General features: G+C 46.5%; 1 protein-coding gene across 1 annotated transcript in view; it reads right to left on the minus strand.

Annotated features, from left to right (window-relative positions):
- Positions 1-3,078: 3,078 nt before the first annotated feature.
- Positions 3,079-18,158, minus strand: part of GALNT17 (polypeptide N-acetylgalactosaminyltransferase 17) — a 445,526-nt gene continuing 430,446 nt past the window's right edge. Inside the window, exons 10-11 of the mRNA XM_021700553.2 lie at positions 3,915-4,082; positions 3,079-3,244 (exon numbers count right to left, since the gene is read on the minus strand). Coding sequence (XP_021556228.1) covers positions 3,116-3,244; positions 3,915-4,082 — 297 coding nt within the window. The 3' untranslated portion in view covers positions 3,079-3,115. The remainder of the gene's footprint in view (positions 3,245-3,914; positions 4,083-18,158) is intronic.

Raw genomic sequence — 18,158 nt, forward strand, 5'->3', positions numbered from 1 at the left:
GAGAGGGGAAATGAGAGAAAAGAAATAGTCACCAGATAGGGCAGTGGGGGTGCAGGGGAGGGGCTGGGGGACAGAGGGAGCGTGGAGCAGTGGCTGTCCGACCTCAGCCCCCTCTGAGGCGTCCCCCCCCGTGAGGGCGGGGAGTGATCTCCCCATCTACAGATGGTGCCAACTACCACTGTTTGCTGAAGGAGTGTGAGATGCCCCTGGAGCCCGACGATTGGGAGCTTGCTGCCACTGTGCGGAGACACAGGGCCCTGGAGCTTCCAAATTCCTCCCGAGGACTGGGATGCAAGGCTCCCCAGGGCCCTGCTTCTCTTTTCTCTCCTCCCCCTTTGACTTTGTTCATTCCTCTTCTCTGCCTTGGCCTCTTGGCCCGCCACCCCCACCACCTTCAGGCCCACAGGGACCCTGTGGGGTGAAGACGGTGCCGTCCTGGGATTCTGGCCTCGGGCTCTGGCCTGTCTCTCCAGGTAGCTGAGCCTCTGGGAGGTAGCCCAGGTGAGTGCTGACAGCAGGTGCCCATATGAACACAGAGAGCCGCCCATGGTCCTGAACCAGCCCCACCACTGTGCCCCCTGCCAACACACATCAACAAGCAAACCCAAACATCCTGTCCTACTGCACAGGACACCGAAGAAGGGTACTTCTCTCTCGCACGTTCCGGGATACTTGCTGCTATTTGTATTTCAGAGGTGCAGCTTGGAGCACCAAGGAGCCCCAGATGCAGTGAGCGTGCTGGAGCACTAGAGGGCGCGGGCTCCCACTCCATCAGAGAACTGAGCTGGTCTTGCGGCTTACTTTGGTTTGAGGCCATTGGGCCCCTTTCCTGAAGAATGAAGGATCCCACTGAGTACCTCACCAGGATTTGGGATCAAAACCTCAGGCAATGGTAAAACAGGATGATGCCTTCTTTATATTTTTCCTTCAAGACCCACACAGAGGGAGAATGGTGCAGTCAGGGCGGGATTCCTCCCCAAAGCATTCTATCACAATCGTCTCTCAATGTCTCCCTTGACCCCCCTGGGAACGTGCAGACCTTAGCTCTCTTCACTTCACGGTGGCCCTGAGACTCTGATATTAAAGTCTGATGAGCTCCTTATTACCAAACGGCATCATTTTCCATCTCATGGACCCAGTTCTCATAGAACCCAAAAGAAAAATGGGAACGTCCATTGATATGCATGTCTGTGTAACATCCAACAGGACAGACCTTCTTGGCCTCCTCAAAGAGAAGAGGGGCTGTCCTAGCTGAGGGGACCCCTGACCAGACCCACCTCCGTGACAGAAGGTCTGGATCTTTAAGGATTTCACATTTCCAGGACAAAAAGGGGCAGATGCTTCTGGCAGAGGCACTGTGGTTTTGAGAGGTGTCAGCAGCTGCATGGCATCAGGAGCGGGCAGATCAGGGCGATGCGGCCAGGTCGCCTCAACCCTCCTCTTTTCAGCTTCCTGTGCCAGCCTGACCCTCCTATGCTGGGGGCCACCAGGGGGTCAGTGAGTGAGTGCCAAATGTCAAATTCTGTCCCTCTTTGGGGGAGGAAGTTGAGTCCAAGTGCAGGCTGGTTTTCTCAGCCTCTGCTCTGAGGGATGCTGCTCACAACAAGACCAAACCCTCAAACCAAAGGCGCCCTCTGCCATGTTCCAGGAACTCCCCCCCGAGCCCCGGGTTCTGGAGGAACCAAGAAGCAAGCAAGGCTGTTTTGGGAAGTGCTCACATGTATTTATTTCACAAGGGAGGAATGGGGCGGGGGGCGATCACCAATAAGATGCCACCAAATGAGACACTGTGAACCCCAAACTGGGCGACTACAGGATTTGGTTCTGGGAAGGGCTTGGCCTTTGGGGATAGCATGAGGGACAGAGAGGGAACTGGCCAAAGGGACAGCCTTCATCTGGGGCTCCACATAGGGCAAGTCTGGGCCACGTCCTCCTGGCCAAAGAAGCATGGCCAACCCCCCAGCTTCCTGCAGCCTTGTCCCGATCCAGGTGAGCAAGGAAGCGACAAGCCCAAGGCCACACGCTGACATCTGCTCTATCACACACTCCTATGCACACACCCGGACACCCTCATGCACGCGCACACACGCGGTCACGCACACCACAGGCACACACACTCATAGGCATGCACACGCGTCCATATATTAACTCTGATTTATAAGTGCACCCTAACCAGAGGGCAATCGAAAAAAATTATTACTCTTCAGAGAGGAATCGACTGCCTTCTCCCCTGTCAGCCAGCAGAGCATGGGGTGAAATGAGGTGAACACGGAGCATCCTCCAGGGTCCAGGCCCCCTCTGTTGTGCTGGCTTCAGTCCTTAAGCTCTGGGTGAGTCAGGGCTCCCTGATCCCCGGGGTGGGGGAGCAGAGCTGCACCGGCCCGGCTCCAGCCCCAGGGGCCCCCTCACAGCCACGACCTCCCTATGCGCTCAGCCCCTCCGTCTCTGGCTCTCTGCAGACGCAAGCAGAGCAGCTGGCCCATGAACACCGGAGCCTAGAGCCCCACCACGGAAGCATTAATTCCTTCCAGGCCATCTTAGGGAGGGTCCAGAAAAGTCCAGGGCTGTCCATCTGATGGAAAGGTTGGGGGTGGAGGCTGCCTTGTAAATGGGCATCTGGGCAGAAGCAATGTCGAGGGACACAGAGTCTCAGGGTCTCTTCCAAGAACGGGGAGACAGGATGCGGCTGAGCACCACCCCCGACTCTGTTGAGGCCTGGGGGTGGCATTCAGAAGCTGCTGCTGCAAGAGATGAGAAAGAGGGGCCCCTGCCAGTCCCAGTCCTGAGAGTGGCTGGGGAGAGGATGCAGAGGACATGGGGGTTCACTCTGTGGTATGTGGTCCGCATCCAGGCGGCAGAAAACACGGCTCCTGGGTTTCCAGAGGAGGGGTGCGGGGCTTTTCCAGGGAGCATAGGCTTCATGGCTGCTGAGCGCCAAAGGGGGGGTACCAAGTCTCCATCCGGGGCCCCTGTGCTGCTCTGGAGAAGCCCCGGGAGGCCCGCTGAGCACCTGCTGGCTTCCTGCTGTCTCTCCACCAGTGCGGCTGGTCCAGAAGACGGGCAGACCCCGGGCCGGGGGCCAGGCTCTGGGGGCCCCTGCTCCCCCCCGCCCCCGCTACTTGATGGAGTTCTTAATTGTCCACCTCTGTCCCGTGCAGCTGCGGAGGATGAGATCGATGCCAGCCAGGCCCCGGTTCTCCACCTCTAGGCATCGCCCTGTGCCCTTATTCATGATGGCTCCATTCTGGGTAAAAGGAGGAGAAAGACAGAGAGACAGAGACATAAAGAGACACAGAGAGAGAGATACAGAGACAAAGAGAGACAGAGACAGATGGATGTAGAGATACAGAGAATAAGGTAGAGAGAGACGGAAAAGAGAATGAGAGAAAGAAACAGAGAGAGACAGAAGCGCAGAGAGAGAGAGAGAGACGGAGAAAGAGGCTTAACTAGTGCCTGGCACGTGGCCTCTCGTGGGGAGCAGTCCCACCAAAATTCTTTGCACAGGGGGAGGGATCAACAGAGCCTCCTCCAGAAACCCCAAAGCCAGAAAATGTATCAGCTTCACCAAGCTTGAATGGCAGAACCAGGTGACAAGCACCGATGGGGGATGGTGTCCGAGTGGGGTCTGACTTTCTCCATCCTACTGGCTACTTAGCAGATTTCAGAGAAATCACCGCACACTCCCCTCCCAAGGTTCATCAGAGCGCAGCCTGCCTGATGCTGCTGCAGGGACCTGGGAGACTGTCCCACCTGCAATACTCCTCCGCTGATTGCCCCTGGACGCACTTTGGGTTCACGAGGCTGGCCCAGGGCTGGAGACCTCGGGTGCTCTTTGCTGGGGAAGTCAGCTCCCCCTGTGGCCCGCAGTAGCCTCCCCTGCTCTGGGGTGCTGGCCCTTTCCCTGGGGCACTCACCTGGATGAAGTTCCAGCGCTTGTACAGGCTGCTCTTGACTTTGTCACAGTCGAGGAGCTGGGGCAGCCGACTCTTGGAGTTGTCCACCAGGCAGCGGGTGTCGGGGAGGAGTGTGGTGGTCCCCAGGGCGCCCAGGTGCAGGAAGCCCTCCTTGGTGTAGCGGGCAAGCTGGGGAGAGAGCAGAGGAGAGGGTGGGGAGAGGTGACTCAGGTCTGCAGGTCTCACCCATGCGTCCCTGGCTTGCTAAGCCTGGATACAGCGTCTCCAGGGTCAGGCGGATTTCTTTCTAAGCATGTCCTCAGTCAGCGTTTCTGGACTGTGGGCTTCTGTCCAGCAACATGAGGGAGCAGAGGAATAAATAAAAGAGCAGGACGTCTGATTTCTAAAGCTTGGCTCTGCTCCCAGCTGGCTGGGCAACCCTGAGTAAGTCACTTAACCTCTCCGAGTCTGCATTTCCACCTCATTTGTAAATTGGGGTTAATTAATTAATTCCACCCTGGTGTAAAATACCCAAAGAGGCAGGTCACTGAAAAAGAAACAGATATATTAAAAAACATTCAACTTAACAGGTGTTAAAATAAATAAACTAAAACAGCAAGGTGATACCACATTGAAAGAAAAAACAAACCTATTCTCATTTTGTCAAGGTTAGCATAAAATGGGCTGGAGTGGGGGAAAATTACAACAACGTTTCAAAAAGGGGATTTCAAAATATATTCTTTGTGCTTTAAAAAAAGTTTTTTTGTGTGTGTGTTTTGACCCAATAAATCCACTTTTAGCAATTTATCCCAAGGTAACAATCAAAACCGGGAACACAAGTTAATGTATATAGGATATTCGCTGCAACGTTATTTATAATGACGAAAAAGCAGAAGCGTCCTAAAGGTGCACCACAATCCTGGTACCTGCTTTCCGCTCCATGCACACCAACAAATGCTGGGGGATTGTGGGGGCACTGGGGTGGCTCAGTCGGTCAAGTGTCTGACTCTTGGTTTCGGCTCAGGTCATGATCTCAGGGTTGTGGGCTCGAGCCCCGGGTCGGGCTCCATGCTCAGGAGGGAGTCTGCTTGAGATTCTCTTTCTCTCTCCACTCCCCCCCACTCCTGCTTGCTCTCTCCCTTCCCACAAATAAATAAATAAAATCTTTTTTTTTAAAGCCACATCCTTCACTCTTCCTTCTATACACCCTGGGCAATAAGACTTTTGAAGCAGTGTCCTTCAAGAAGTGAAGTCTGTTTCTCCATCCCCTGAGTATTGGTGACTTGCTTTGACTAACAGAATATAGTGGAAGCAAAGATGTGCCAGTTCCTGGACTAGACCTTTAGCCTTGCGTGCTTCCACCCTCTTGCTCTTGGAGTCCTGTTGGCACCGTGGCAGTAAGCTCTGGATGGCCCAACCAACAGCCAGCCAACCACCAGACAAGCGGACAAGGTCGTCCTAGATTAGGCAGCCCTCGGCTGACCTGCTAGGTGCCAAGAGATGTGTGTATGAGTCCAGCTGAAATCAGCCGAGCCTGGTCCGGATCACAGAACCATCCAGCTGATCTGGATAATGCATAATACATGCATATTGCTTTATGCCACTAAGTTTTGGGGGGGGATATTTGTTATGCAGCAAGAGCTAACTGATACGGAGATGGTGCTGCCTATCAACACTTCCCACAGCAGGACCCATGCTACTCAAGTGGCCTCCCTCTCCTGCCTATCTGTGTTGTTTAAAATTCTGTATTCCAACCTTTGAGCAAATGCATTCATCTGTCTTTCACACTCTTTTAGGGGCAGGGACTGTGTCTAATTAATTTCCTTCTTTGCTAGGAGAAAATCACAGACCAAGTGCTCAAAAAATGTTTGTGGATGAGCACATTATAAATGTGGTGAGCGACATCATTTAAAAGATGCAGCTACGTCCATTCATTTTAAACTCCATAAGCATGTTTTGAAGAGTTCTCTGTGTGACCAGCCTGGGAACCGGTTTCTGAGAATATGAGGACGTGGCTGTGTTCCCACTGATAATTCCAGTGCGGGCTGGTGAAGGCAATGAGACAGGAAAGTACATGTCTCATTTTTGCTCTCACATCCTATGAGGTGGCGGGGGTAGGAGTGAAGATTATTAATATACAGCTAGTGCCAAATAAATTAAAAAATAAAATTACCAGCTTGCATGTATTAAAGGCACACTCTGCATCATTTCTAAGCATTGTACAGAGAATAAAGAATGTGATTTTTATAACTCAGTGAGGTAAGTTTCTATTACTCTCCCCGTTTTAAAGATGAAGAAACTGCGGTCTGAAGACATCTGGTCACTTGGCTGGGTCCTGGCTTCTCCCCTTGGGACCCTAGAGACCCACATGGTTGGCTGCCCTGGCCCAGAAGCTGAGCAGCAAAGGGGCCTCTGCCTACATGATCCTGGGCTTCTCCTGAGAGTCTCGGCATTCTGGCCAGGGACTAAGCCAGAAGGCAGCTCTGGGCCACCAGTGCCTCTTCTCCAGGGGATAAGATTTTCTGCAGGGGTTCTCATTGCTGATGAAAACTACTCAGAAACCCTCTGCCTTCATCCCCAAAGGGGGGCCCACCTGCTCCCCTCTGAAACAAGCCAGGGAGTCTATTAAGTGCCCTTGAGAGAGATGCGGTTAACATGCGCTTTAAACCCAAATTAGTTCCAAATCAGAGTGATTGTCAGAGGCAAAATGATAAGAAAATCAAAAGCTCTCCTTGCCCCTCCCTAAACAATGTCTCTCTGAATATACTCAAATTCACCAAATGCAAAGTGATGAATGACAGCAAGCTGCTTTTATGTTCAGGGGAAAGATATACACAGCTGCTTATTGAAATTATGAATCAATCTATTATCCAGCAGGCAAATGAACAGCGCTAAGAATATTAATTAACTGAGCGTATCTGTGACCCAGATGTTTAAAGAGCGAAGCTAAATGCCACCGAGAGTTAGAGGCTCTCCTTTCTGAGGTCTGTGAGCAAAGGATGAGACCGCAGCTACTAGGACCTGCAAAGCCAAGCACCAGCCCCAAGCTGTGCAGGCACTGGGGTGGGCAGGGAGGGTGGGGAGGCCCTACAGGATTTCCATTCTGGGGGAAGGTGCTTTCTCAAGCCAAAAACACATGCATAGGTTCTGCTGGCCTGGCCAAGGGGCCGGGGTCAGGGGAAGGGCGCTGTGGTCTGAAAGGATGGTGGGGCTAAAGTTACACCAACAGATGTCACACTGCTTCTCCCCCACAAGGTAGGAGGGTGGTGCGTGCGCAGACCTCATGCCAAGCACATCCCCCTTCTTGTGCCAGTCCTGGATCGCTAGTCTTTGTGGTGTCTTTGGACCACTGTCTGGTCCACCTCCCCAGCTCCCCATCCCTGATATTCCTTCCTTAAGGACCTCTGCTTCCTGTCCTCTGCATGTGCAACAGGCTCTCCTGCCTTCAAGGCTTTGCTCCAGCTGATTCCTTTATTGGACTTCTTCTAGAACATTCTAGCTTCAACTTTCCTAGACTTCAGCACAATTCTTTCCATCCCACAGTGTCTTCTGTAACTCTTCCACCCCCCAGCCCCCCACACCTCCTCTCAAGTCTTTGGTGCAACATGATCCATATGCTCTGGTGTCTCACTCCAAGGTGGTGTGGGAGTATCTCATTTCCTCTTGACCATTCTGGGCATCCACTGACTAAGTGATGGATATTTGGGTTTTTCTACTTTTTGGCTATTATGAATTATGCTGCTATGAACATTCATGTATAAGTTTTTGTGTGACATATGTTTTCAATTCTCTTAACTCTGTATCTAGAAGTAGAATTGCTAAGTGTTGGGTCATACGGTAAATCTGTGCTTAAATTTTTGAGGAGTTGCCAAACTGTTGCAAAGCAGCTGCAGAGTTTACAGCCCCACCAGCAATGAGCCAGTGTTCCAATTCATCCACATCCCCATAAACTCTTGTTACTGTGTTTTCCTTTCTTCTTTCTTTCTTTTTAGAAAAATTCTAGCCATTGACTGGCTGTGAAGTGGTATCTCATTGTGGTTTTGATTTGCATTTCCTTCATAACGATGTTGAACATCTTTTTATGTGCTTTTGGCCACTTGTAGATCTTTGGAGAAATGTCAATTCCAATCTTTTTTCCATTTTTCAATTGGGCAAATTGTCTTTTTTATTGTTGAGTTGTAAGAGTTCTTTATATATTCTGGATGCTAGACCTTTTCAGATACATGTATGAATGGAGGTATTTTCTCCCATTCTGTGGGTTGTTCTTTCACTTTCTTTTTTGTTTTGTTTTTTCACTTTATTGAGCGTATCCTTTGGAGCACAAAAGTTTTTGATTTTGATGAAATTCAACTTATCAATTTTTTCTTTGATTACTTATGCTTTTGATGTCATATCTAAGAAACCACTGCCAAATCCAAGGTCATGAAGATTTACCCATATGTCTTCTAAGAATTTTATAGTTTGAGCTCTTACGTTTAGATCTTTGATCCATTTTGAGTTAATTTTTATATATGATGTAAGGTATGGGTCTAAATTCCTTTTTTTCTAATGTGGACATTTGCTGTTCCAAGATTGTTTGTTGAAAAGACTTTTTCCCTATTGAATTGTCTTTTCATCTTTGTTAAAAATTAATGGACTGTAAATGTGGGATTTATTTCTGGAATCTGAATTCTATTCCATCGACCCATGTGCCTAACCTTCTGAGAGCACTACAATGTCTTGATTAGTACAGCTTTGTAGTAAGTTTAGGAATTGGAAGTGTGAGTCTTCTTTGTTTTTTTTTCAGTGTCCTTCTGGCTACTCTGGGTCCCTTGCATTTTCATATGAATTTTAGGATTATCTTTTCCATTTCTGCAAAAAAAGGCAGTTGGCATTTTGATAGGTACTGCATTGAATCTATAGATCAACTCAGGGAGGACTGCCATTAACAGCAGTGAGTCTTCTGATCAAGGAACATAGGATGTATTTTTTTTATTTAGGTCTTTCATTTGTTTCAACAATGTTTTGTAGTTTTCAGTGTATGAGTCGTTCTCCCCCACAGGGGAAGTGTATACTTCTTTGGTTAAATTTATTCCCAAGTATTTTATCTTTTTTGATTCTACTCTAAATGGTATTGTTTTCTTAATTTCCTTTTCAGAATGTCCACTGGTAGTGCAAGCTGTATCTTTAAGACATTTCTGTGAACCATGAGCTACCACCCTGGTACCTTATGGTCACTCAGAATAGCAGGCTCTGCAAGTCCCCTTAGTTCCTGCTTCCCCAGGGTCAGGGCCAGGTGCTGACTGCCCGCACCCAAAGCAGACCCATATTCCAACGGTGCCTGGACCTTGCCACAAGTCTCTCATCATTTCATTCGCCTCCTGTGACTCTTTCAGCCAACACCCTTCCCACCCGCAGGAGGGTCTAGATTTTTAAAATGTGCTCTTCATCCTAATCCCTAGCTTGGTGTCCTGGACCCTCACTGCCCTAGGGAATCTTGCCTCCCACTTTGTTGAGAAGGTATCTTCCCTACCCCTCAAAATCTGTCTTCCTTCACATTTGTTCACTTCTTTCAGTTCTGTCTCCTCCTCACTCCATAGATACCTTAAGTTATTATTTCCCCCTTCTCCTTCATTTCTTCCAAGCTACAAACATAACCAGATCTTTATGCCCAGAAATCTCCAGCCACAGATCTCATGACCTCCTTGTTTTGTCCTTGGTTTTCCACTCTCTCTTTCCTTAGTGCTTTGTAGTTTGGCTTCTACCAGCACTCTTCATTGACATTGCTCTCTTGAAGGTCAACAGAATCCATTAATTATCAACTTCAATTGTTTTTTCTTAGTTTTTATATGGGGCAACAATACTTTGGGCCAGATACTTTGCAGGGTGCAGGTGAAACCACCTCTTCTCTCTACATCCACTCTCCTGGAGAGCTTGCCATTCTGGGGGCTTTCAGTAGCATCTCTATGCTAACTTGGCTAGTTGTGCCAAATTTCTGTCTCCAAACCAAACTTGATCCTCAATTCCAGATTTGTATATCCAACCCATTGCTGGACATACCACTTGGAGGTCTAATAAGATTTCAGATTTACATGATCAAAACTGAATTCCTCCTCCCCTGTGTTCCCTATCTTCCCCTCCACACTCATCCAACATTGGTTCCATCTTGGTAATGACAACTCCCTCCTTCCAGTTGCTTAGGCCAAGCACTTTGTCTTCATCCTTTACTTGCCTCTTCCTCTGACCTGCCATATTCCCAACCCACTAGCAAACTACATTCAGATTTTACTCCACTGCTATCTCCTGGTTCCAAGCCACCTTCACCTCTTGACTAGATTAGTAAAATGGCTTTCTAATTTGTCTTCCAGCTCCCACCCTTGCCTCCCTTGGTCTTTTTTTTTTTTTTTAATATGGCATTCAGAATTCCTTTAAAATATATGATATTAAAATATTATTACATTATTTAAAATTATGTTAATTTAAATTGGAGTCTGGTCATGCCATTCCTCTGTTCAACATCCTCCAAATGCTTCCCATTTTACTCAAAAGTCAAATTCTTACAATGGACCACAAGACTCAATGCAATCTAATAATAGCTGCCTGAGCTCAACTTCCACCACTGTGCCCTTTGCTCACTCCACTCTGGCCACACTGGCCTCCTTGTTGGTCTGTGAACAGGCCACACTTGCTCCTGCTCAGAGTCTTCACACTGGCTGTTCTCTCTTGAATGCTCTTTCCCTAATATTCCCCCACCTCTTCCAAGTTTCTGCTTAAATGTCATCTTGCCATCTTAAAATTTCATGTTCACCACGTACTCCTTATCCCTTTTCTTGCTTTATATCCTTCCAAGCACCTATTATCTCCTTATAGACTATATCTTCTCCTTATTTATAGAGCTTGTTGTCTGGCTCCATCTGCTAGAATGTGAGAGGCATGAGGCAGAAGTTTTGTCTGTCTTTTTTTGTTCATGGTTCTATCCCTACCTCTTAGAAGGATGCCTGGAACACAGTAGGTGCTTGATATGGTGCTGACATCATGAGTACTTGCCTTCAAGGAGCTCACAGCTTACTTAGGGAGGAAGGCAAGTAAAGAGGCGAGGACAACAAAGTGTGAAATAATGTGATGAAATATACTAAGTGTGTTCTTTGAGTCAGAGCAGAAGAGGCCCCGATCCAGAAAAGGGAGGTCAGAGAAGGCTTCCAAGAAGTGGGGGCATTTGAGTGAAGCCTTGATGGAGTCAGCCAACCAAGTGAGGATAGAATGACAGATCAGATCTGACACAGGGAGCACTTGTCCAAAGGCCTAGAGACCAGAGGAAATGTGGTGTTTTGGAGGATCTGAGCATCGTTCACCATGATGGAATGTAATGGCTGTGATGGGGCACAAGTGGGGAGGAGGGGTATAGAGCAGATGAGATTGAACTACGTGGACACATCATGCTCAGGAATTGGGGCCTTTTTCATGAGGAGCCACCTGACTTGTAGGATGACCACACTGGCTGCTGAATGGACGATGAGCTGCAATGGGACATGATAAAGGTCTCAATTCAAGTGGTCGCACTGAAAGAGGAGAGAAGATGACAGATGAGAGAGGTGCATCCAAGCTAAGAAAGATTCTATCATCCTGGTGAGTTAAATCTTTTATTGTCATGAAATGAAACACTTCATTTTTAATAATCCATTTTGTGTGGAAGGCACTTGGTTTAATATTAATGTAGTTACCCCGGCATTCTGCTCTTTAGAATTTGCCTGCTTTTACTTTCAACATTACTCTTTCCTTATGTTTTAGATGTGTCTCTTGGAAACAGAATACAACTGGATTTAAAAAAATTTAGGGTGAAAATCTATGTTTTTTAGCCAAAATGTTTAGTCCATTTGTTTTTATTGTACTTAATGATATATATGGACTTATTTCTATTTTCTTTCTTTGTGCTTTCTGTGTGTCCAGCCTTCTCTGTTTCCTTTTTCTCCTTTATTTGCCTTAGTTTGATTTTTTTTTTTTGAATGTTATCATATTTCATTGTTCTCCTCTACAGATTTGGAAATTCTATTTCATTTCTATTATTTTACTGTTCACTCCTGAAATTTAACAGTTAGCAATTTAGCAGATTATTCAATATCCCAATGTCTACTTCACTCAATAAAATTCAAGGACATTAGGACACTAAATCTGATCACCTTCTTTTCACTGTTCAGCCTTTGGTTATATTACCCTGCCCCAAATTAGACATTATTCTTATTATGTAAGAAACATGTCTTTGGATTTACTTATATGTTTATACATTTCTTTGTTTATAATTCATTCTTTCCTCAAGACATTCTTCTGGGGTTATTTTCCTTCTTCTTGAAGTATATTCTTTAGAAGTTCCTTGGTGATTATCTGTCATGGTAAACCCTCCCAGATTCTGTTTATCTGAAAATTTCTTAGGGTGATTTGTTATGCAGCAAAAGCTAACAGATATAACTGCTTCTTGTGCATCTAGAAAGAGTTTAAAATGGTATTTGTTGTAGTTGATCTAGAATCTAGTTATGCAATAGGGGTAAGACCCTTCAAAGTATCTAATCTGCTCTGTTGTTGGAAGCTGTCTCCTCACCTTCTCTCCATATGCTCACTCAAAAAATTATGGCCAAGCCACTGTCTGTGGAATTTGTCACATTGGTACAATGTTGCCTAGGCAATCTTGGTAGCAGCAGGAAAAGCATGGGTTCACACATCACATGCTCCACTGAAGAGCCAATGGGTGAAGCTTCCTCCTCTGAGCTGATAACTGCTTAAAACTTGTTGACTCTCACTTCTCCAGTTATGGCCAACTGACAACCAGTCCCTTATTATACACCCATACTCCTGATCTCTTCACAGGCTCTAGGTTTGCAAACTTGGGTCACCTTCTCCCCTCTCTCTCCCCCACCCACAAAGCTACAAGTCTTCTAATTCCTGCTTCCATATGCCTCTCTCATATATTTCCTCCTAATTTCCCAAGTGAACTGCTACAGGAGCTTTGTAACTGGTCTTCCCACCTCCAGGCCTTCCCAGTTTCCATCTATCCTTCCCAATCCTGCAGGTTCAAATCATATCATTCCCTTCTTCAACCTTCATTTGCTCCAATACCCCCTGATTTAAGAATAAACTTATTTTTTAAATCACGATCTTCTACTATAGGTCCCCAAATTTAACTCTTGGTTTCTGATAGATGACTTGAGGTCTCTCAAAACCAGCCAGCCGTCTTCCCAGTGTAGAATACATCCCCACCCTACTCCTACCCTAGGTTACACAAAGCTCCCACCCAGATGTGATCTCTTTCAACTTACATACTTGTGTATTCTGTGACTTTCCTTGCTATAGGTTTTTTGTGGTTGTTGTTGTTGTTGCTGTTGTTTTAGGACAGTAGCATCCTACTCATTTTTATATAGCATAAGGAGTAAGAAAGTATCTTGCAAAAAGCAAATACTCTATAAATGCCTTTTGAATTGAATGGGATTATTCTAGGTTTGGCTGCTGGGCCCAAGAGGAGAAATGAATGTCATTATCCACAACCCTAATGCATTAGGAAAAAAAGCTCTGAGCTCAAATACAATTAATTCTCATTTAGCAGAAAAGAAGAATTTTCTATTTGAGATGATCTAAGAGGCACACACAACTATTAACCCACATTTAACAGCCGTGAGGGAAAACTAAAATATGCAGGTTATAGCCAAATAAACAAAAACCAGCCAAATGATTGTGGAATGACTCTGGGACACAGCAAAATCCATCAAATTGTCAATGAAAACATGGCTTGCAATTGCTTTCATATTAAGGGTCTTTCTCATCACTTCAGAATCAGGCTTAGTCAGAAAACCACTGCTAAATGAAAAAATGCATTTTACCCTGTTTTACTCAGGATACAGAGAGATGGGAGTTCCATTGATTCGAACCTGCTTTGGGGTGAATTTATTTGTTTGCTGCTTGGCTGAAGGAGTGATTTCTGGTGATTACACATGCATATGTATATTCTTAACAACAAATAGACTTTCACTGTCCAGAGCACGCCTGATCCCAAACAATACAGGACAAAAAATGTCTCCAATTTTATCTCAAAGTGGACACATGGTGGCTGCCTCGGAGCTGGGAGTGGAGAAAGGGGCTGCCTGGGGCAGGAGGAATCTTTGAGGGAAATGGAAATGTATATTTTGATTGGGGAGGAAGATCTGCAGGCATGTACCCTGTCAAAACTCAACATATGGTACACTTAAATAGATGCTGTTTGTTGTACTGACCTTATACTTCAATAAAATTGATTTAAAAATATATCTAGAAGCTTAGAAGGTAGGCTATAGAATCAAATACGTATTTTGCAGAGAGAGCCAGTTCCTAGGGGACTGGATGTTTCCAAGGGCCTCCCTCCTCAGTCTTCTCCCTTCCACCATTATGACTCATCATGCTGGATAAAAGCATTATATTTCCAGAAAATGCACTGCTACTGAGAATGAATGGGGAAACATATTTATGACACAAAGCCTTGGGTTGATTATTCTGCACAGACAGTTGAAGAGTGGGTGGATTCAGGGCATTGCCAGTGGAGGTGGGGTGATGGCAGGGTCTGGCCCACATAACTCTGTGGAGAGAGCTGGGAGCCTCTTGGGGAGGGGCCCTTGGAGTGTGGGCAGCACCAGGATGAGGGTCAGAAGAGCGAAGTGGGAGAGGGGGTGGTGAGCAGGATAGTCCACTCCAGTTCCCAGGGATCAGGAGCAAATTCCTAAGCATGCCTTCAAAGTTCACCCGGACTGCTAAACTGGTTAGAGGAGCAAAGATTCTATTTTTCAATAAAGAGATACATTTCCTCCTTTTCTCCACATGTGAAACAGGAAGGTAGGACTGTATCGGGTATAGCGTGGAAATGCTGGCAAACACTTGGCTCCCTTTTTAGCAAGATCTTAATTAAGTCTGTTTCACCTTCTCATTTTTGCCAATTGAAACAGTGTTCCTGGCTTTGTGCTGTGTCATCAAAGAGGTGGTCTATTATACGGTTAAAGACTTGGACACTGGAGCCTGTTTAAGAAATCCAAGCTCTGCCACTTAATAGTTTTATGACCCTGGGCCAGTTGTTTAAGCCCTATGGGACTCTGTTTCCTCATTTTCAAATTGGGGATAATTTTACAATTTACTTCATAGGGTAGTTACGGAATTCGAAAAATGAGTGAGAAGAGGACATGGTGCATGGTAAGCCCCATATATTTGTTATTCCTATTTCCCCTAACCTCATACCCCAATTGAGTATTGGGCTTTGTTTCTAATTCACCAGACTTCTTTTCTTCCCGATGGGGCTCCCATGTGGCCTCGTACAGCCAGCATTTCCTGGCCCCAGCTCCTTCCCGGCACTCAGCCACTCCAGGCTTCCTGTTCTCTCCCAGAGTCATTTGTCCAAGGGTTGCTGCCTCAAGTGTTGGGCAGCTGAGTACTGACAGGTGGCTTTCTGGCCCATTGGGTTCTCTTGGGCTGGGTCTGTGGGTGGCTTTGAGTTGCACCCCTGATCCAAGGAAGGCTGGGTTTGGCCCCTGCTATGCTCCTGCCCTTTTCTTCCCCACCCTCAACTTCATTTCCCTGGTTTGGTCCAGATCTTACGTGCCCTTGTCTAGAGTGGGCCAGATTCCTGGGGGAACTGGACCTTGGGTGGGGCCTTGGGACTCCGCTTTGCATCTCTAAAGCCACCCCTGGGTTCCAGTGATGCCCCCCAGTCCTGAGCTCTCATTGCTTCTCATCTTGGACTCACTGTCCTTCCTTCACACTTCTGCAGTGGAGGTGAGAAGTTTCCTGTTCCTGCCTGTTTCCTGCTCTCCCTGTTTCCTGCTCCTGGCATGTTCCTTGACGAATCCCAGGCACACCACCAGCTAGAGGCCAGCCCTGATCAGCCTCGACCAGTCAGGAACTCAGAGCCTCAGCAGAGGAGTTAGATGTGAGCCCGGTGTTGGTGTTCATGTGTGAGCGTAGACATGAAGATCTTCTGAAATGGCACCAATCTCTGAGAGTCAGTTCTGGGTTTCTAACATCACTGAAGAGCCATTATATATATATACTCCAAGCCTTGTTCTGGGTCTGTTCATTCATGTAATGTAATTTACCCAATGATAATGACCCTACAAAAGTCAGGGCACTTGCTCTTTTTATCTTCCCACTAGAGAGACTAAATTTTCTTCTCTTGATTCCAGAAGCCAACACTGCGGGCACAGTGGCATCTCCCTCATTTTGTGGACCTGTCCAATTAGATTGGTTCCTGTCATGCTGCCCATCTCCACCATCCCACCTGAGCCCACAAGCATATCCTGAAGCTTGTGCTAGCCTGTGTCCAGCCTGGACTCAGCCTACGGCCACCACATGGATCCAGTCAAAGCATCCAGTGCCTTCCCTGCCAGCAGCTAGCACCCCACTTGTGCATTCTTCATTTGACATCAAACATTCATCGCTTGCCCACCATGTGGCACAGCCTCCTCGATCAGAGAGAGCACTTGCCTGAGATTCCCTGGAAGAACACTCTTCCCTGGAATTTAGGGCCTTCAGCATTGCAAGCTGTGCTAGGTGAGCTAGAAACTGTGGTTCTCAAGAGGGTAACCCCAAGGCTGGCAGGTCAGTCGATCTCTGTTTGAGATGAATTCAGAGATTTCTCTCCGAAAAAAGAAACAAAGTCTAAATTTCTGCTCCTATTTACCACAATTTGGCCTGGGGAAAATTCAGTGTTGGTACAGTTATATGCAAATGAAGATGGTAGAAAATCTACTTTCTGAGCATTAATCCTCAGTGTTCTTTAGACTTGCCACTAATATTTTAGAATTATAAGTAACTCCTTTCTGTTTAGTCTTCACTCCCCTTCACTCTGCCCTAAGTGTGCTTAACTCAGACCCTTCTCTGCCTCCCCACCTGGTCTCACCGTCCCTCAAAGTCAAGCTTCCGGAGGGTTCTCGCCACCATGTCTGCACCTCCTCACCTCCGTTTCTCTCCTGCATCCACTCCCATCTGGCTTCCTCTCCATGCTCCATGGAGAATCCTCTTGCCCACGTTTGGTATTGTATCTAACACGCAATGTAGTCTAGCTCGCTGGACCTCTGGGCAGCACCACTGATGGCAGAGCCACACTAGGGTCTGTCCTAGAATCACTGTTCTCTCCCTTGGCCAAAGCCCCATCTGCCTCTGCCACTCTGTCCTCAGCACCTGGTTGGAATGTTCGGCTGCCTGGAGGACATCACTGTGGGGATTCCCAAGGCCCATCCCTTGCCCCGAACTCACAATGCCCCAAACAGAACTCATATCAACTTCTCTCCAAAACCTTTGTCTCCAATCTCAGCAATGGTGCCACTATCTACCCCTGGTTTAGCCAGGGACTTGAGTATCACTTCCATCTCTCTCATCGCTCCCATTGACCTCTCCACTAATAATTCCAGCCAACTGGCCCTCTTAAAACATGTTTAAAAAACCCTTTCAATGTCAAAGCCATTTTAGACTTATAAAAAAGTTGCAAATATAGTACAGCGAGTTCCTGTATATGTGGTACCCAGCTTATCCTAAAGTTAATATCTTACTTACATAATCATAGTGTAATCACCAAATCTAGGGAATTAACATTGGTCCAATCCTATTAACAATCTAGAGACCTCACAGAAATTTTGTCACTTTTCAAACATGTTTTCTCTTCCAGGATTCCACATTGCATTCTGTTGTCATGTCTCCTTACTTAATCTCCTCCTATCTGGGACAGTCTTCCCTTGTTTTTAATGATCTTGACACTTTTGAAGAGTACTGGGCAATTATTTTGTAGAATGCGCCTCAATTCGGGTTTGTTTGATGCTTCCTCATGATGAAGATTGAAGGTATATTTGTACATTTTTAGGAAGAAAAACCACAGGGATGATGCCGTGCCCTTCCTGGGGCAGCAGATCAGGGGAGCATGATGTTTCATCACTGGTGATGATAACCTTGAACACTTGGTTAAGGCAGTGTCTTTTGGCCTTCTCAACCATGAAGTTACTATTTTCCCTTGATAAAGGGAGATACTTGGAAACTACGAAAATATCTTACTTTTGATCACTAATTTTAGCACCCATTGCTAGTTCTGGACTTCAGCAAGTATTACTGGCATGACCACCTAGGGGAGATTTTCATTTCCCACATGCCTTCTACATTTACTAAGTGGACTTCTACTGAAAAAATAGTGGTCCCCCTCTCTCCATTTATTTATTTATGTCAGTATGGACTCATGGATTTAAAAAAAAATTATGTGACAATCTAATATTCTCACTGTTTATTTTGTTGCTCAAA

Source organism: Neomonachus schauinslandi, chromosome 5 (assembly GCF_002201575.2).
Source record: "Neomonachus schauinslandi chromosome 5, ASM220157v2, whole genome shotgun sequence".
NCBI lineage: Eukaryota > Metazoa > Chordata > Mammalia > Carnivora > Phocidae > Neomonachus > Neomonachus schauinslandi.